Source organism: Entelurus aequoreus, linkage group LG15 (assembly GCF_033978785.1).
Source record: "Entelurus aequoreus isolate RoL-2023_Sb linkage group LG15, RoL_Eaeq_v1.1, whole genome shotgun sequence".
NCBI lineage: Eukaryota > Metazoa > Chordata > Actinopteri > Syngnathiformes > Syngnathidae > Entelurus > Entelurus aequoreus.
Window position 1 is genome coordinate 12086613 of NC_084745.1, and position 22500 is coordinate 12109112.

Genomic DNA, 22500 nt, shown 5'->3' on the forward strand with positions numbered 1-22500 from the left:
CTATAGTTAAAGTTAAAGTACCACTGATAGTCACACACACACACACACAGGTGTGGTGAAATTACCCTCTGCATTTGACCCATCCCCTTGTTCCACCCCCTGGAAGGTGAGGGGAGCAGTGAGCAGCAGCGGTGGCCGCGCTCGGGAATCATTTTGGTGATAGTGGCCATTAACGGTTAGCTTTTACAGTAAAATTATGACTTTTGTCATAATTTTGCCATGTGAAATCCCGATTATTATAATAATATTGCCAAAATTGTAAAGTTTTCTTATAAAATTGTGACTTTTGTGGAGTACAATTACGGCTCTTTTCATAAAATTGCCAGAATGTTAAGCTTTTCTTGTAAAATTGCGACTGTCATTGAGCAAAATTCCGACTTTTATCATAATATTGCACAAATGTTCAGTTTTTCTTGTAAAATGTTGCCTTGCGTTGAGTAAAATTACAACTTTTGTTATAACACTGCCAAAATGCTAAGTTTTTCTTGTGAAATTGTGACCTTTTTTTCTTGTGAAATTCCAACTCATTTTTCAGAACAAGCTTTTTTATATTGGCATAGTATGTATGTATTATTAATGTTGTAAATACAAATCTTTATATATCTAGAAAGGGTAGGTAGGCATTTTTCGGAGGTCTCAAGAAGGTTACAAATATAAGTGTGTGTGTTTGTGTGTGTGTGTGTGTGTGTGTGTGTGTGTGTGTGTGTGTGTGTGTGTGTGTGTGTGTGTGTGTGTGTGTGTGTGTGTGTGTGTGTGTGTGTGTGTGTGTGTGTGTGTGTGTGTGTGTGTGTGTGTGTGTGTGTGTGTGTTCGTGCGTGCCACCATCGACAGTTATTAGGGTGTCATCTCTTTATTTGGACGCGGAGGCCGCAGTTTAATGAACAGGAGAGGCGGGAGATGAGATCCACCTTAATGAAGCGAGCAGGTGTTGATGTGCATATTGATAAGGTTAAATGATCCCTCCATCCTTCCCCTGGCTGCACAAACACATTTAAGGAGGTCCAGGTTAGAACGCAACTCCTAATACTTTTCATTCATCCCACAGAGAAATACTGTATCAAAGCCATAATTCCACCCACAGATGAAGACTTTCTAGGAACAAACCTCAATAGTATGTTGTTGTTTTTTTCCACATTTTTCAACAACACCCGGAAAAAATATGAACACAACACTTTTGGCGTTTTAATCCCGCCACAATAAAAGCACATCAGATTACGGCAGCCGAGTAAACAAGGATTAGGGGATTGTGGGATTTTTAATCTGATTAATACGCAGGCAGATGGAGAGTTAGCCATGTTAGCCAACGATTGTGGATAATCACACTTCATTTATGGTTCAGATTTGAAGAGATGAACGCCAAATCACCTCAAGACTGCTAACAATTCCACCTTAAAAATTCCGCAGCCAATTGTGCATCACTAGGAAATTGGCTTGAATGAACTCCATAATCTTGGCGTGAAACGTGGCTAATAGGGTCACGTCATGCAAAACATGCTTTTTTTGTTTTTGCTGAACATAACAGAACCTAAAGTCATTGAGATGACAGAATAAAAGTCAATTCTGGGTGTTTGGGGTTGATTATTGCATATTACACTCAAAATACATGATTTAATTTCAGGTGTCAATGCATTTTTTTTTTTTTAATTACTCAACAGTGAAAGATTTGATCATTTTACAAAAAATGTTTTTTCAAGAATAAGGTTGTCAGAAAAAACATAATTTTGTTTGTTTTTAAAAGAAAATAATCATTGTACAAGACGTTGTTGTAAAATTACCAAAAATGTTTTTATTTTATTTAAATTTGTGGTAATATTACCAGAATAAGTTGTAATATTTGTTTTTTTTATTAGATTTTTTTAGTATGTTTTGAAAAATATATTGTACAATTATATAAAAAAATATATTATTTGATTATAGTATATTTTTATAAGGATACATGGTAATATTTCCTTTAAATGTAATGTTAAAATGTGGTAATACTACAAGAATAGTTTAATGTATTTAAATAATTGTAATTTCATCCACATTTAGTGGTAATACCACAAAAACTGTTTGTAGTATTGCTAAATATATATTTCAAATTAAGTGGTATATTACACGGTGATTGTGTAATATTTATTTGAAATAAATAATTATAATTGTATTTGAAATTTGTGTTATGAGAAAACGTATTGCATATTTTTTATTATGCTTTTATTGCAAGAAAGTGTTAATCTTATAAAACATGGTTGTAATTTTTGCAAGAAAAGATCATTTTTACACGAGTTGTTATAAATGCACTTTGAAAGTCTAACACCACCAGCATGTTATCAGCAAGTTTGCTGTCTTTCATCTGTTTTCTCCTATTTTTACATATTTAAAAACAAAAAGTGTCGACAGAATATGATTATGGTTCTTGGAATATTCCAGATAGTTGAAAGAACATATGAAAGTCAGCTTTGTCTGAGCTTTTTTTTCAGCTGGAGACCTGAATGGTAAATTAATTCCTCTATTCCTCACGAGTGCAAACATATCAACACTTTTGTCTAACAGTCATAAAGAAATGTATTGGTGTTTACATCCCAAACACATTGTCCAAACGGGCCTAAATCCGGGGCGGTATAGCTCGGTTGGTAGAGCGGCCATGCCAGCAACTTAAGGGTTGCAGGTTTGATCCCCGCTTCCGCCATCCTAGTCACTGCCGTTGTGTCCTTGGGCAAGACACTTTACCCACCTGCTCTCAGTGCCACACACCGGTTTAAATGTAACTTAGATATTGGGTTTCACTATGTAAAGCGCTTTGAGTCACTAGAGAAAAGCGCTATATAAAATTTGATTGATTGATTGATGATTGAAATCCTGTCAAATGTTTTATATATATATATATATATATATATATATATATATATATATATATATATATATATATATATATATATATAAAATCAGGAAAAAAACACAGGCTATATCATGCAAGCCTGTTTCGCAGATTTCCCTGCTTGTCAGGGGAATTTATATGTATATATATATGTATATGTATACATCCATTTGTCTTCTACCGCTTGTCCCTTTTGGGGTTGCGGGGGGTGCTGGAGCCTATCTCAGCTGCATTCGGGCGGAAGGCGAGGTACACCCTGGACAAGTCGCCACCTACCTCATCACAGGCATATATGTGTGTATATATATATATATATATATATATATATATATATATATATATATATATATATATATATATGTATATGTATATATATGTATGTATATGTATATATATGTATGTATATGTATGTGTATATATATATATATATGTATATGTATATGTATGTATATATGTGTGTATATATATATATATATATATATATATATATATATATATATATATATATATATATATATATATGTGTATATATGTATATGTATGTATATGTGTGTGTGTATATATATACACACACACACACATACATCTATATGTATATAGATGTATGTGTGTGTATATGTATGTATATATAAATATACACACACATATATGTGTGTGTATTTATATAAAGTCATCAAGATACTTGTTGATTCCTGAGCATTTAGCTGCACTTGTATATTTGTATTATATATCACCTTTATTCTCTTTATTTTGCTTTTCTGATACATTTCATCATCCTTGGCATCCAGGCAGTGTTAGTTCAAAACCTTATTAGATTTTCTACAATGGACATAAAAAATTGGTCTTTATCATGCATGAAGATAAAAACAACAAAATATGTGAGGCCCTCCTGATTCTCTTCTTTCACACACACACTCTCACACACACTTCCACCAACTTGTATTGCATCTTGAGAGTGAAATGTGCTTTTTTTTCTTCTTCTACTAAACACTTTTCATCACCCCCAAACTTTTTTTTATTTTTTTTTAATTCTCCTGATTATTCCGGCTCCGGATTCAAGGAATATGCCAAAAGTGACAGGATTAAAGGCGACACAGCGGCCTTGTTGTCGGAATAACTCGTCACAGATGCAGTAAAGCCTGCGTGAAGGCCTCGTTCTTGCACCAAGTCGTCATATCGCTGAACTTTCTGTTTTTTTTTAATCCGATATAATAAAATCGAGCCGGAAAAGGCCTACCCCTGACCATGCTGCTGACATCTGCACCTTTGCTTTTCATGCACAAATATTATTTTTTTTTTTTCCATTTTTAACCACAATTAATATATTTTTTAAATACCATTTTTATAATTAAATGAAATGGGTTTTTATTATTTCAAAGATGAAATAAAGAATAACGAGTAGTGGGTTTTTTTTTTTTCTGTTGTTGAAAATATTTTAATAAAGCTTTTCCACACTCAAATACATACAAACGGGCCCTCTGCGCGTAGAATAAGTGAAATATCGACACGGATCCCCTTGACCTGACAAGCATCCATTAAATATTATTAATTATAATGAATAATAATAATCATAAGACCACCATGTGCAAATTGAAATAAATAAAAGACACAAAAGTATGTATAGGAATGAAGAAGTTCCTTCTTTGTCACATTCTTCATGTTCTACAACTCTCTGATTGAGAAGCCAATAAAAAAGGTAAAAAATAAAAAAAATAAAAATGGAAGCAGCAGAGAAAGGTAGACCCCAACCCTTAAAAAAACAACAAAAAAAAGTTATCAGGTCAGCAAAAAACGTCCCAAAAAAGCTGGTTTGGTCTCCACTCGCATTCGCAGCAGCACTTGAAGGATGACTTATGTACACAATCAAGTCTCGTCTCAACCAAAAAGATGTAAATATTACAAAAGTATCGATCGGTAGAAGTCGCTAACCTTGCCGGTCTCGGTCTCCTAAAGTGTCCCAAGAAGCGGAGGCCGCGCGGGGCTAAGGCTTGTCGGTGCACTGCTTGCACAGGCTGGAGGCGGCCGAGCCGAACAAGGAGCACTTGTCCGGGCAGGAGGACGACGCCACCCCGGCGGCGGGGAAGGGGAAGCCGGTCGGCTGCTCGTAGGCGCCCAGGCCGGGCGGCGCGGCCAGCGCGGTGGTGGCCGGTATGGAGGCGGCGGAGATGGCCTGGCCCTGGTTGAGGTAGGCCACCAGCCGCCGCATCTCCTCCAGGGCCTGCGCCTGCATGAGGATGTAGTTCTTGGCCAGCAGCAAGGTGGCGATTTTGGAGAGTTTACGCACGGAGGGGCTGTGCGCGTACGGGATGACCCCCCGCAGCTCGTCCAGCGCGTCGTTCAGGTCGTGCATCCTCCGCCGCTCCCGGGCGTTGATGTTGAGCCGCAGGGTCTTCTGCTCCTTGGTCTTCTTGCCGCCCTCCGCCTTGCCCGGGATGCCGGTCCGAGGGTCGGCCAGGAGCACCATGTCGCAGCGGCCGTCGCTGTCGTCGTCCAGGCTCTGCTCACCGCCGCTGCTCTCCGCCGCCGCCGCCGCCGCCGCCGCCGCCGCCGCTGCCGCCAGCGTCCGGTTGGCGCTCTCCCCGTACTTGACGCACAGAGAGCCGGTGGGTAACCCCAGGGCGCCGCCTCGGACCCCGGCCAGACCGCCCGGCTGGATGGGGTCCGGGTCGCCCTGGTGGTCGAAGCAGCCGATGGGCGAGTCGTGGCGGTCCCGCGGCGGAAGCTCCATGCCGGTTCTGAAGGGGTCCATCTTCTTACCGGATACGGCGCTCAGAGTTTTGTGGAAAATGTCTGCAGCCGCGCCGCCACTCAAGTTCATCCTGCGGTCCATGACTCCCTTGCTCCTGCTCCTGCTCCTGCTCCTGGTCCTGATCCTAGTCCTAGTCCTAGTCCTGGTCCGCCTCACTACCACCTTCTTAACTCCTCACACACTCTCTCTCTGCCTGTGTGTGCGTGTGCGTGTGCGCGCGCGTGTGTGTGTGTGTGTGTGTGTGTGTGTGTGTGTATCCGCCTGATACTATATACTGTGTGTGTGTATCACTATGTACTGTGTGTGTGTGTATCACTATGTGTGTGTGTGTGTGTGTGTGTGTGTGTGTGTGTCTCTTTGAGAGTTTGATTGTGTCACTGAAGCTTTGCTCAACTTGTCAGCTGAGATGTAAGAAAGAGGAGGAGACTCTCTCTCGCTCGCTCTCTCTCTTCCTCTCTTTCTCTCTCGCTCGCTCTCTCTCTTTCTCTCTTTCTCTCTCGCTCTCGCTCTCTCTTTTTCTCTCTATCTCCCTCCCTCATTCTCTTTATCTCTCTTTCTCTCTCTTTCTCTCTCTCTTTCTCTCTCTTTCTCACTCTTTTTCTCTCTCTTTCTCTCTTTCTCTCCCTCTCTATCTCTCGTTCTCTCTCTTTCTCTCTCTTTCTTTCTTTATCTCTCTTTTTCTCTATCTTTCTCTTCCTCTTTCTCTCTCTCTTTCTTTCTCTCTCTCTTTCTTTCTCCTTCTCTTTCTCTCTCTTTCTCTCTCTCTCTATTTCTCTCTCACTTTCTCTATCTCTTTCTCTCGCTCTTTTTCTCTATTTTTGTCTTTCTCTCTATCTCTCTCGCTCTCTCTTTCTCTCTCTCTCTTACTCTCTCTTTTTCTCTCTCGCTTTCTCTCACTTTTACTCTCTCTTTCTCTCCCTTTATCTCCCTCTCTCTCTCTCTCTCTCTCTCCCTCTCTCTCTTTCTCTCTCTTTCTCGCTCTCTCTTTCGCTTGCTCTCTTTCCCTCGCTCTCTCTCTCTCTCTTACTCTCTCTTTCTTTCTCCCTCTCTTTCTCCCACTTTTACTCTCTCTTTCTCTTTCTCTACCTCTCTCTTTCTCTCTCTCTCTCTCTCTTTCTTTCTTTTTCTCTCTTTCTCTCTCTCTCTTTCTCTTTCTTCCTCTCGTTCTCTCTTTCTGTCTTTCCCTCTCTCTCTTTCTCTTTCTTTCTTTCTTTTTCTCTCTCTTTCTCCTCTTTCTCTTTTTTTCTCCCTTTCTCTCTCTCTCTCTTTATCTCGCTCTTTCTCTCTCGCTCTTTTCCTTTCTTTCTCTCGCTCTCTCTTTCTCTCACTCTTTTTCTCTCTTTTTCTCTCGCTCTCTCTTTCTGTCGCTCTTTCTCTCTCGCTCTTTTTCTCTCTTTCTCTTTCTCTTTCTCTCTCGCTCTTTTTCTCTCTTTGTCTTTCTCTGTTTTTCTCTTTCTCTCTCTTTCTCTCGTTCTCTCTCTTTCTTTCTCTAGCACTGTCTTTCTCTTTTTCTTTCTCTCTCTTTATCTCTTTCTCTCCCTCTCTCTTTCTCTCTAATCTATCTCTTTCTCTTTCTTTCTCTCTTTTTCTTTCTCTTTCTCTTTGTCTCTCTTTCTCTCTCTTTCTTTCTCTATTTCTCTCTCGCTCTTTCTTTCTCTCTTTCGCTCGCTCTCTCTTTCTCTCTTGCTCTTTTTCTCTCTTTCTCTTTCTCTCTCTCTTTCTCTTTATCTCGCTCTCTCTTTCTCACACTCTTTCTCTCTCGCTCTCTTTCTCTCTTTTTCTCTTTTTCTCTTTCTCTTTCTCTTTCTCTTTCTCTCTTTCTCTGTCTCTCTCTCTCTCTCTCTCTCTTTTTCTCTTTCTCTTTCTCTTTCTCTTCTCTTCTCTTCTCTTCTCTTCTCTTCTCTTCTCTCAATCCAATCCAATCCACTTTATTTATATAGCACATTTACACAACAAGAATGTTTCCAAAGTGCTGCACAGCCATGTTTAAAAACAATATTAAAAACAATATTAAAAACTATATTAAAAACAATATTAAAAAACAATATTATGCTACACCAATGACTGAATAAAAACAAAGAATAAATGAATAGAAAACCAATACAGAGACAATATAAAAAATAAATATGATTAAAAACGATTTTAAAGGGTGAAACCAATTAAAACAGTAAAATAGACATCAAAATTTATAACCCTAACCCTAACCACACAGGACAACAGAGGACAGAAGACCACACAACTCACGTAGTGTTAAAAGCCAAAGAATAAAAGTGGGTCTTTAGACGAGACTTAAAAAACACTCCACTGTGGGAGCAGTTTGAACATGGAGGGGCAGAGTGTTCCAGAGTTTAGGGCCGACCACAGAGAAGGCCCTGTCTCCCCTGGTTTTAAGTCTCGTCCTGGGCACCACGAGCTGGAGCTGGCTCTCGGACCTCAGAGCGCGCGCAGGAGTGTAAATTTGGATGAGGTCCGAGATATACTGAGGTGCCAGTCCATGTAAAGCTTTAAAAACAAACAGCAAGGATTTAAAATCAATTCTAAAATGAACAGGGAGCCAGTGCAAACTCCGAAGAATTGGGGTTATATGCTCACGTTTCCTGGCCCCTGTTTAAAAGTCGTGCTGCCGCGTTCTGGACTAACTGCAACCGGGAGAGAGTTTTTTGGCTAATGCCAGCATAAAGTGCATTGCAGTAGTCTAGGCGACTTGAAATAAAAGCATGCACGACTTGTTCAAAAAGGTTAAAAGATAAAAATGGTTTTACCTTTGCTAAAAGACGAAGATGATAAAAACACGATTTTAAAACGCCATTGACTTGTTTGTCAAATTTAAAATCGCTGTCTATAGTGACGCCAAGGCTGGTGACTTTGGGACGCACATGATTTTGCAATGGTCCCAAGTCAGTGAGGGCCGGACCAAAAACTGAAATTTCCGTTTTTCCCTCATTCATTATTAAAAAATTCTGGGCTAACCAAGCCTTGACATCACATAGACAGTTGAGAAGGGGTGTCAGGGGGCCGTGGCCTTTTGAAATTGGCATATACATTTGGCAGTCATCTGCATAAAAGTGATAAGACACTCCATGTTTCTTAAAAATCTCTCCAAGAGGGAGAATGTACAAGGAAAACAGGATGGGGCCTAGAATGGATCCCTGGGGGACACCACAGTAAAGCGGAGCAGAAGAAGAGGTGGCGTCCCCAAGCCTGACAGAGAAGGACCTCTCTGACAGGTAGGATCTGAACCACTCTAATGCAGTCCCCCTGACACCCACACAGTCTCTCAGGCGGTCTAAAAGAATTGTGTGGTCGACTGTGTCTCTTCTCTTCTCTTCTCTTCTCTCTCTCTCTCTCTCTCTCTCTCTCTCTCTCTCTCTCTCTCTCTCTCTCTCTCTCTCTCTCCATCCGTCTCTCATCCATCCATTATTTTCTAGAGGCGGTTATTGAAATAGATTTGTCCAATAATTATTTAGCCATGTTTTTGTGTCTCCTGCTTCAAATGTCATAATTACACTTTCTAATTGGAATGTAAATTTAAAATAAAAACATGATTATGCTCAAAAAAAGTGATAAATATTATATGTAGATATTTATAATATCGTAAAAATGTCTCAAGTAATTAGATTTTTGTGCCTTATTTACGTTCCTTTTTAATTAGTTTTTCTTTTTTCGTATGTTGTATTATTTCCGACGACATCCTTAAAATAACATTCGGCACTCAATGATGTTGACGACCTCCTAATACTCGTGCTTACACTGACATCTAGCGGCCTTTAAGCGATACTACAGCAACAATAACTTAATTTGCGATCAAGAATGTTCATTAATAAAACTATCATTGCTGGACTAAAAGGCAATTTAAAAAACATGTTCAATTGTAATAAAAAATAATTTAGCTTGTAATAAAAGATGTTCAATTGTGATACAACTGTTATATTTCATGAATTCTATTAAACGTGTTAAATGGTAATACAAACAATGTTGAATTCTAAAATAAACATTTTTAATTGTAATAAAAACAGCATGTTAAATTCAAATAAAATGTTTTGAATTGTAAACAATATTTTAAGTCGCATTAAAAACATTTTAAACAGTAATAAACATGTTTAATCAAAAAACATGTTAAATTGTAAAACATTGTATTTGTAATAAAACATGTTAAATTTTAATGTTGGACTGTCGTTTTTTTTGTTTTTTTTTACAATTTGTACATGTTAAATTGTAAGCAAAATGTGAAAAACAATAAAATATAATGCAAATGTTATAGTAAAACATGTTAATTGTAATATGTTAGATTGTAATAACTGTTATACAAACATGTTAAGTTACACATGAAACATGGTAAATTGTAATATCATGTTACTATTTTAAGAAAAATAATGAATTATAATAAAAACCTGTTTAAATAAAATGAACATATGCTATACTGTAAAAAGTGTAAATTGTAATAACATGTTGAATTTTGATTTTTTTTTTAATGTAAAATTATATTGAAGCATGTTACATTTGACTAAAAACTGCACATTAAATTGTACTTAAAATTATAATTATTTGATATAAATGTTATATAGTTATGATTATAATTATTATAAAGATGTGTATTTGTAATTAAATTTGTAAATTTTTTATTGTAATAAAAACAGCATGTTAGATTGTAGTAAAACAGCATGTTAAATTCTAATAAAACAGCATATTAAATTCTAATATGAAATGTTAAATTTAAATAAAAACAACATGTCAAATTTTAACAAACCTTTTAAATCGCATTAAACACATTTTAAACCATAGTAAAACATCCATCCATCCATTTTCTACCGCTTATTCCCTTCGGGGTCGCGGGGTGCGCTGGCACATGTTTAATCAAAATAAAAAAGCGTGTTAAATTGTAAAACATTTTATTTTTAATAAAACATGTTACATTTTAATGTTAGACTGTCATACAAATTGTAAAAAAACCAAAAACATGTTAAATTGTAATTAAAATGTGAAAAACATTACAATATAATACAGATATGTTATAATAAAACATGTTAATTGTAATATGTTAGACTGTAATAATAATTATGGTACAATTATGTTAAATTGTAATAAAAACATGTTAAGTTACAAATAAAACACGTTAATTATAATAAAACATGTTAAATTGTAATACAATTTTACTATTATAAGAAACATAATAAAAACATCATGAATTATAATAAAAACCTGTTCAATTATTATGAACATGGTAAATTGTAATATCATGCTATTACAAATGCTAGTAAAAATGTTCAATTTTAATTAATTTTTTTTAAATTATAACAAAACATGTTACATGCACATTCAATTGTAATTACAATTATAATTATTTGATATAAATGTTATAGAATTAGTATTATAATAAATATGTTTATTTGTAATTACATTTTTATTTTTTAATTGTAATAAAAAAACTGCATGTTAAATTCTAATATAAATTGTTAATTTTAATAAAAACAATGTGTTAAATTGTATTAAAATGTTAAATTGAAATAGAAACAGCAAGTTAAATTGTAATAAACATGTTAAATTATATTAAAACATGTCAAATTGTAATAAACAAAATAAATTATATTAAACGATTTTGATTGTAATAAAACAGCATGTTGAATTGTAATTAAAAATGTAAATTGTTATAATAAAAATAAAAACACTTAAATGCATGCCTTAGTTTCATGGCTTGTTTGTTGCAATATTTCCACCATGTGTTGCCAATTAAGCTAATTAACTTTCAGTTTTCATTCATTGAGGCGTGTAATGTAATGTAATGTCATCTAAGATGTTCCGTAAAGCTGAGAGGACGCCTCACAAATACAACAACAGCTCCAATTCCATTTGCTGCTCATTTCTCGGGGTCCAAAGAGTCGGCACACACACGTGGCGAGCAGCAGAGGAAGAGCTTTCATTTGTAGACGTGTAGAGAACACCTTCATGGCCAATCAGGTCGGCCTAATGAGACAAGATGGACGCCTCGCCTTGTAGGCCATTACTTCCTGTCAGCACTTTGCTAACGAGGAGGGAGGAGGACAGCTCGTCAACATGAAATACATTAGCAGCACATAAACATCACATCACACTCATATACTGCATACTCATATACTGCATACTGTATACTGCGTACTGTACACTCATATACTGCATACTCATATACTGCATACTGTATACTGCATACTCATATACTGTGTACTCATATACTGCATACTCATATATTGCATACTGTATACTGCATACTCATATACTGCATACTGTATACTGCATACTCATATACTGTATACTCATATACTGCATACTGTATACTGCATACTCATATACTGTATACTCATATACTGCATACTGTATACTCATACTGCATACTGCATACTGTACACTCATATACTGCATACTGTACACTCATATACTGCATACTCTACACTTATAGTGCATACTGTATACTCATACTGCATACTGTACACTCATATACTGCATACTGTACACATAGTGCATACTGTATACTCATACTGCATACTGTACACTTATAGTGCATACTGTATACTCATATACTGCATACTGTACACTCATATACTGCATACTCATATTGTGCATAGTGTACACTCATTTACTGCATACTCATATACTGCATACTGTAGACTCATTTACTGCATACTGTATACTCATACTGTAAACTTATAGTGCATACTGTACACTCAGTGCATACTGTATACTCATATACTGCATACTGTACACTCATATACGGCATACTCATATACTGCATACTGTAGACTCATATACTGTATACTCATATACTGCATACACATACTGCATACTGTACACTCATACTGCATACTGTACTCATAAACTGCATACTGTACACTCATGTACTGTATACGCATATACTGCATACTGTATACTCATATACTGCATACTGTACACTTATAGTGCATACTGTATACTCATACTGCATACTGTACACTCATACTGTACACTTATAGTGCATACTGTATACTCATGCTGCATACTGTACACTCATATACTGCCTACTGAACACTCATAGTGCATACTGTATACTCATATACTGCATACTGTATACTCATACTGCATACTGTACACTTATAGTGCATACTGTACACTCAGTGCATACTGTATACTCATATACTGCATACTGTACACTCATATACTGCATACTCATATAGTGCATACTGTACACTCATACTGCATACTGTACACTCATATACTGCATACTGTACACTCATAGTGCATACTGTATACTCATACTGCATACTGTACACTCATATACTGCATACTGTATACTCATACTGCATACTGTACACGTATAGTGCATACTGTACACTCAGTGCATACTGTATACTCATATACTGCATACTGTACACTCATATACTGCATACTCATATAGTGCATACTGTATACTCATACTGCATACTGTACACACATATACTGCATACTGTACACTCATAGTGCATACTGTATACTCATATATTGCATACTGTATACTCATAGTGCATACTGTACACTCAGTGCATACTGTATACTCATATACTGCATACTGTACACTCAAATTTCACCACACCTAGTGTGTGTGTGACAATCATTGGTACTTTAACTTTAACATATACTGCATACTGTACACTCATATACTGCATACTGTATACTTATATACTGCATACTGTATACTACATACTCATTTACTGCATACTGTACACTCATATAGTGAATACTGTATACTCATACACTGCATAGTCTATACTCATATACTGCATACTGTACACTCCTATAGTGCATACTGTACACTCATAGTACATACTGTTCACTCATAGTGCATACTGTATACTTATATACTGTAAACTTTATTTTTATGCTAGCTGGTCTCTAACGTTGGCTAAAGAAGTGTCCAAATTCAAGATTGATTAATTAATTAATTAATATCATCTTAATTCTAAAGCTTTTTAGGTCACAGCGCCACCTAAAGGCTGCCAAGGCTGCGTACTTGTTGTACTACTACTACTACTACTATGGCATCCAACCTCTTAAAATGTGTTAGTGACATTTCTACTGCATAGTACTTTTTCTTCTCAATGTTGTACTACTTGCTCTTGAACAAAGTCAAGAGCAAGTATGCTGGGTAGATAGTACTATCAGGTACTAAAACAGCTTCCAAGCATGCTGGCTAGATACAATAATACTATGTACTATTTTTAGTTCCATGCATGCTAGGTAGGTATATATAGCTTCCAAGTATGCTTGGTAGATACAGTACTAGTACTATGTATATAGCTTTCAAGTATGGTAGATACAGTACTAATACTATGTACAGCTTTCAAGCATAAAGGGTTGATACAGTACTAATACTATGTACTAGAAATAGCTTGCAAGCATGCTGTGTAGATAGTGGTACTACATATAGTTCCTAAAGCTACTATAGGTAATAGAAATAGTTTCCAAGTGTGCGGAGTAGATGGTACTACCAGGTACTAGAAATAGCTTGCAAGCATGCTGTGTAGATAGTGGTACTACATATAGTTCCAAAAGCTACTGGGTAGATAGTAATACTATGGACTATATATAGCTTTCCAAGCATGCTGAATAGGTAGTACTAGCAGGTAATAGAAATAGTTTCCAAGTGTGCGGAGTAGATGGTACTACCAGGTACTAGAAATAGCTTCCAAGCATGGTGGGTAGAAAATGCTACCAGGTACTAAAAAAAGCTTCCAAGCATGGTAGGTAGATAGTACTACAAGGTACTATAAATAGATTTCAAGAATACTCCATAAGTACAGTAGTACTACCAGGTACTCGAAATGGCTTCAAAGCATGCTTGTCAGAAAGTACTACCAGGTACCAGAAATAGATTCCAAGTATGATCGGTGGATAGTACTACCAGGTACTAGAAATAGATTTCAAGTATGATGGGTAAATAGTACTACCAGGTACTAGGACTAGATTGTAAGCATGATAGGTAGATAGTACTGCAAGGTACTAGATATGGCTTTCAAGTATGCTGGGTAGATCGTACTACCCAGGTACTAGATTCAGATTTTAAGCATGATGGGTGGATAGTACTACCAGGTACTATAAATGGCTTTCAAGCATGCTTGATGAATAGTACTACCAGGTACTAGAAATATATTTCAAGCATGATGGGTGGATAGTACTACCAGGTACTATAAATGGCTTTCAAGCATGCTTGATAAATAGTACTACCAGGTACTAGAAATATATTTCAAGCATGATGGGTAGATAGTACTACCATGTACTAGAAACAGATTTCATGCATGAGTAAATACAAGTACTAGGTATTATTTAAAGTTTCTAGAGCTGCTGGATAGTATTATAATGCATACAGAAAGTCTGCTCTAGAAGGAAGTACTCTTATAGTATTTTGAAGCATACAGGAAGTCTGCTCTAAAAGGAAGTACTCATTTAGTATTTTGACGTATACAGGAAGTATGCTCCAAGGAAGTACTTATAGTATTTTGACGCAAACAGGAAGTCTGCTCTAGAAGGAAGTACTCATAGTATTTTGATGCATACAGGAAGTATGCTCTAAGGAAGTACTTATAGTATTTTGACGCAAACAGGAAGTCTGCTCTAGAAGGAAGTACTCATAGTATTTTGATGCATACAGGAAGTATGCTCTAAGGAAGTACTTATAGTATTTTGACGCAAACAGGAAGTCTGCTCTAGAAGGAAGTACTCATAGTATTTTGATGCATACGGGAAGTCTGCTCTGGAAGGAAGTACTATTTAGTATTATAATGCATACAGAAAGTCTGCTCTAGAAGGAAGTACTATTATAGTATTTTGAAGCATACAGGAAGTCTGCTCTAAAAGGAAGTACTCATTTAGTATTTTGACGTATACAGGAAGTATTCTTTAAGGAAGTACTTACAGTGTTTTGACGCCAACATGAAGTCTGCTCTAGAAGGAAGTACTCATAGTATTTTGAAGCATACAGGAAGTCTGTTCTGGAAGGAAGTACTCATTTAGTATTTTGACACTTACAGGAAGTCTGCTCTATAAAGTAATCATAGTATTTTAAACAAACAGGAAGTCTGCTTTATAAGGAAGTACTCATAGTATTTTGACGTATACAAGAAGTATGCTCTAAGGAAGTACTTATAGTATTTTGACGCAAACAGGAAGTCTGTTACAGGAAGTTTGCTCTTGAAAGAAGTACACAGTATTTAGACGCATACAGAAAGTCTACTATGGAAGGAAGTACTCATAGTATTTTGACGTATACAGGAAGTATGCTCTAAGGAAGTACTTATAGTATTTTGACGCAAACAGGAAGTCTGTTACAGGAAGTTTGCTCTTGAAAGAAGTACACAGTATTTAGACGCATACAGAAAGTCTACTATAGAAGGAAGTACTCATAGTATTTTGACGTAAACAGGAAGTATGCTCTAAGGAAGTACTTATAGTATTTTGACACAAACAGGAAGTCTGCTCTAGAAGGAAGTACTCATGTAGTATTTTGATGCATACAGGAAGTCTGCTCTATAAGGAAGTACTCTTATAGTATTTTGACTTATACAGGAAGTCTGCTTTTAAAAGAAGTACTCATAGTATGTTAATGCATACAGGAAGTCTGCTCTAGAAGGAAGTACTCATTTAGTATTTTGACTCATACAGGAAGTATGCTCTATAAGGAAGTACTCTTATAGTATTTTGATGCATATTAGAAAGGAGTACCCTTATAGTGTTTTGACTCATACAGGATGTGTGCTCTATAAGGAAGTACTCCTATAGTATTTTGATGCATACAATATATACAATATTTAAATGACATACAATATTCATAAGGTCAGTAGTGCAAAATAATTCAAAGCAAAAACTACAATTATTTCCTAAGTTTGTAAATCACAAAGATGACAAAAAAGTAATTTGTGAAAATAAAAGATATCGCTCTAATCACTGTCGTATCGACCATATATTGATACTATACTCGTTACTCTCATTGTTTGTATCAATCCACCCACCCATGTTTACATTCAAGAGCTATATCTTAGCAGTTGGCGTGGCTTGTTGTATCCTCCTCCTGTGATAACGTTACTTGTAATAAACAGTTTATTTGCCGCCATGCGGGCAAGGATTACTGACTTAAAAGCTGCACTGTGGAGGGACGTTAGCCGCTAGCAAGGACGCTGCATTGCTTTGAGGACGCCTTTGTTCGCTTGTCCCCAGCAGGCACAAGACATCGAAACGACATTGAGAATTTGTTGAATTCGGTCCTGACGTTGAGAAACTCCAACTTCTCGTAGAAACAACATGCTTTTTGACAATGTTTGATCAATGTCAGGTTGTGACGTTGTTTTGACCGTTGAAATTTGGTCATTTCCCAACCAATATTCTACAACACAAATACAACGTTGAAACAACATACTTATTGATGACGTTGATTTGACCATTGAAATTTTGTCATTTCCCAACCAATGTTCTACAACACAAATACAACGTTGAAACAACATGCTTTTTGATGACGTTTATTCAATGTCAGGTTGTGACGTTGATTTGACTATTGAATTTTGGTCATTTCCCAACCAATATTCTACAACACAAATACAACGTAGAAACAACATGCTTTTTGACGACGTTTATTCAATGTCAGGTTGTGACGTTGATTTGACCATTGAATTTTGGTCATTTCCCAACCAATATTCTACAATACAAATACAACGTTGAAACAACATGCTTTTTGATGATGTTTATTCAATGTCAGGTTATGACGTTGATTTGACCATTGAATTTTGGTCATTTCCCAACCAATATTCTACAACACAAATACAACGTTGAAACAACATACTTATTCATGACGTTTATTCAATGTCAGGTTCTGATATTGATTTGACCGTTGAAATTTGGTCATTTCCCAACCAATATTCTACAACACAAATACAACGTTGAAACAACATACTTTTTGACGACGTTTATTCAATGTCAGGTTGTGACGTTGATTTGACCGTTGAATTTTGGTCATTTCCCAACCAATATTCTACAATACAAATACAACGTTGAAACAACATGCTTTTTGATGACATTTATTCAATGTCAGGTTCTGATATTGATTTGACCGTTGAAATTTGGTCATTTCCCAACCAATTTTCTACAACACAAATACAACGTTGAAACATCATACTTATTGATGACGTTGATTTGAACGTTGAAATTTGGTCATTTCCCAACCAATATTCTACAACACAAATACAACGTTGAAACAACATGCTTTTTGATGACATTTATTCAATGTCAGGTTCTGATATTGATTTGACCGTTGAAATTTGGTCATTTCCCAACCAATATTCTACAATACAAATACAACGTTGAAACAATATGCTTTTTCATGACGTTTAGTTCAACATCAGGTTCTGACGTTGAAATGTGGTCATTTCCCAACCAATATTCTACAACACAAATACAACATTGAAACAACATGCTTTTTGACGACGTTTAATCAATGTTGGGTTCTGACGTTGATTTGACCGTTGAAATGTGGTAATTTCCCAACCAATATTCTACAACACAAATACAACGTTGAAACAACATGCTTTTTGATGACATTTATTCAATGTCAGGTTCTGATATTGATTTGACCGTTGAAATTTGGTCATTTCCCAACCAATTTTCTACAACACAAATACAACGTTGAAACATCATACTTATTGATGACGTTGATTTGAACGTTGAAATTTGGTCATTTCCCAACCAATATTCTACAACACAAATACAATGTTGAAACAACATGCTTTTTGATGATGTTTATTCAATGTCAGGTTCTGATATTGATTTGACCGTTGAAATTTGGTAATTTCTCAACCAATATTCTACAATACAAATACAACGTTGAAACAACATGCTTTTTGAGGACGTTTATTAAATGTCAGGTTGTGACGTTGATTTGACCATTGAATTTTGGTCATTTCCCAACCAATATTCAACAACACAAATACAACGTTGAAACAACATGCTTTTTGATTACATTTATTCAATGTCAGGTTCTGATATTGATTTGACCGTTGAAATTTGGTCATTTCTCAACCAATATTCTAGAATACAAATACTACGTTGAAACAATATGCTTTTTCATGACGTTTATTCACTATCAGGTTCTGACGTTGAAATGTGGTCATTTCCCAACCAATATTCTACAACACAAATACAACGTTGAAACATCATACTTATTGATGACGTTGATTTGAACGTTGAAATTTGGTCATTCCCAACCAATATTCTACAACACAAATACAACGTTGAAACAACATGCTTTTTGATGACATTTATTCAATGTCAGGTTCTGATATTGATTTGACCGTTGAAATTTGGTCATTTCCCAACCAATATTCTACAACACAAATACAACGTTGAAACAACATGCTTTTTGATGACATTTATTCAATGTCAGGTTCTGATATTGATTTGACCGTTGAAATTTGGTCATTTCCCAACCAATATTCTACAATACAAATACAACGTTGAAACAATATGCTTTTTCATGACGTTTGTTCAACATCAGGTTCTGACTTTGAAATGTGGTCATTTCCCAACCAATATTCTACAACACAAATACAACGTTGAAACAATATGCTTTTTCATGACGTTTATTCAATGTCAGGTTCTGATATTGATTTGACCGTTGAAATTTGGTCATTTCCCAACCAATATTCTACAACACAAATACAACGTTGAAACAACATGCTTTTTGATGACATTTATTCAATGTCAGGTTCTGATATTGATTTGACCGTTGAAATTTGGTCATTTCCCAACCAATATTCTACAACACAAATACAACGTTGAAACAACATGCTTTTTCATGACGTTTATTCAATGTCAGGTTCTGATATTGATTTGACCGTTGAAATTTGGTCATTTCCCAACCAATATTCTACAACACAAATACAACGTTGAAACAACATGCTTTTTGACGACGTTTATTCAATGTCAGGTTGTGACGTTGATTTGACCATTGAATTTTGGTCATTTCCCAACCAATATTCTACAACACAAATACAACGTTGAAACAATATGCTTTTTCATGACGTTTATTCAATGTCAGGTTCTGATATTGATTTGACCGTTGAAATTTGGTCATTTCCCAACCAATATTCTACAATACAAATACAACGTTGAAACATCATACTTATTGATGACGTTGATTTGAATGTTGAAATTTGGTCATTTCCCAACCAATATTCTACAACACAAATACAACATTGAAACAACATGCTTTTTGACAACGTTTAATCAATGTTGGGTTCTGACGTTGATTTGACCGTTGAAATGTGGTAATTTCCCAACCAATATTCCACAACACAAATACAACGTTGAAACAACATGCTTTTTGACGACGTTTATTCAATGTCAGGTTGTGACGTTGATTTGACCACTGAAATTTGGTCATTTCCCAACCAACAACGTGGATCCAACGCTGAACATCAACGTTGTGTCAATTTATAAATACAACTATTTTGCAAGGTTGTTTCAAAGTCAGTTTTAAAGGACATGTACGTACAATCAACATTGTATCAATGTCTTGTGCCTGCTGGGACGGTTGTCAAATTTGCAGGAAACAGCAAAAATGTCATCACCATGCATTATCACGATACCACGATAGTATGAGAAGTGCTATCTTCAACCAAATTGATATCTTTATATCGTAAACTATCAATGTGTCCTCCACTTTCAAGTTTTAGTGAGTGTTATTATTATTATTAGATATGTTATTATTATTATACTTCCTTGTACTGGCTAACAAAGATGTTTGCTCAGAGGAAGTATGGGGAACCAATAAGGTTTTCTTCATGAGCAGACTTTGCCACAAGAGGGCAGTGTTGTCTAGCTGTTGGTAATTAGACACTTCCTGTGACAGCAGCTGGGCCCTGACAACTTTTTTTTTTTTTATTATGTCTTATTCACCTTTTGTGTCCGTTTCCTTAAAAATGGATCAAGTCCGATTGTTCTGGAAAAGTGAGGAAGGGGTCCTGTTTTGGCCGGACAATGTGCCTGCACACAAATCCATCTTTTCCACCTGTTTCTGTTCCCCAGCATGAAAAAAGACACATGCCTGCAAAGTGTTGATTCTCAGCTTTTTGTGACCTTTAACTACTTTTAAAAAATAATTTCTGCTATTTTTAGCCATTTTTTCCCCCAATAACATTGAACCAACTTGTTAATTTGTTGGCAGCGTTTTAAGTCTACTTTGTAACATCAACCTCAAAAAGTACAAGATTGCAACAGAAAGTGTAAAACAATTGACGTTATACTTGTTCTATACCTTAAAAAAAGACACTAGAGCGATTCTTAGTCATCTTAATTCTCAATCCAGTCATCATTTTCAAAAAAGTATTTTCCAAAAAATGTATAAATCGTTTTTTTTTTTTTAAATATACGTATGTTTATAGGCCATGCTTTTTCAAACATGTAACTTATTTTGAAAAAGTTTTATTATAATTATTATACCAAGTAATACATTGCAAGAATTGCGTTGAATCGATTCCGAATCAAATTAATTTGGTTGTTTTTTATTTAATATGCGAAGTAGTGAAGTCTCAATATTTGAAGCACGATGTGGTGAGCGACAACTAGTGGTGCACAAAAAATAGATTCACTTCGGAATTGCGATTCTCATTCACCCTGATTCCAAATCTATTCATATTTTTCAAAAATCGACTAAAATATATATATATATATATATATATATATATATATATATATATATATATATATATATATATATATATATATATATATATATATATATATATATATATATATATATATATATATATATATATATATATATATATATATATATTTATTTTTTATTTTTCCCCAAAATTTAATTTACTTTTAGTTTATTTTTTTTGCTTGATAAAATTTTTTTTATTTTTAATATGTTTAGGCCATCTTCATGCAACCAGAAGAAGCTTTTTTAACCTGTAACATGTTTTGAAAAAGTTTCATTATAATTATTATACCAAATAATACATTGCGAGAACCAATTCTGAATCAAATTGTCAATTGTATTTTTTTTAAATCTGCGAAGTAGTGAAGTTTCAATATTTGAAGCACGATGTGGTGAGCGACAACCAGCGGTGCACAAAAAATTGATTTACATCGGAATCGCGATTCTCTTTCATTCTAATACTTAATCTATTCATAATTTTCAAAAATCGATTAAAATAATGTATGTATATATATTTATTTTTTTAATGTAATTTATTTCAAGTGTTTTTTTGCCTTTTAAAAATCTTTTTTTTCCCAATATGTTTTCAGGCCATCTCCATGCAACCAGAAAGAGATTTCCTAACCTGTAACATATTTTGAAAAAGTGTTTTTTTTGTTTTGTTTTTTTAAATCTGTAGTAAATCCTCGACATTTGAAGCACGATGTGGTGAGCGACAACTAAGGGTTGATTCACATCCAATCACGATTCTCATTCATTCTGATTCTAAATCAATTCATAATTTTCAAAAATTGATTTAAAAAAATATATATATATATATATATAATATATATATATATATATATATATATATATATATATATATATATATATATATATATAATGTTTATTATTATTATTATTTATATTTTTTTAAAATATTATTTTAATTTAAATTTAAATTTTTTATTTTTTTTTGCTTAATAAGAATCCGTTTTTAATATGTTGTAGGCCATCTCCATGCAACCAAAAGGAACTTTTGAAACCTGTAACCCGTTTTGAAAAACCTTTATTTTGTAATTATTATACCAAATATTTATTACATTGCCAGAGTCACTAAAAAAATATATACACATCCGAATCGCGATTCTCAGTCATTCTGATTCTAAATCAATTCATAATTTTCAAAAATCGATTTTTTAATGTATTTTTATTTTTTTTTTG

At 35.0% G+C, this 22500-nt stretch overlaps 2 protein-coding genes across 2 annotated transcripts in view; one reads left to right on the forward strand and one right to left on the reverse strand.

Annotated features, from left to right (window-relative positions):
* LOC133629831 (uncharacterized) overlaps nt 1–22500 on the forward strand; it is a 320751-nt gene that overhangs the window by 5084 nt on the left and 293167 nt on the right. The window lies entirely within an intron of this gene.
* On the reverse strand, nt 4641–5687 carry LOC133630391 (class E basic helix-loop-helix protein 22-like). The gene has a single exon (XM_062021964.1). It carries the CDS (start codon nt 5685–5687, stop codon nt 4839–4841), a length of 849 nt encoding a protein of 282 aa, XP_061877948.1. The 3' UTR covers nt 4641–4838.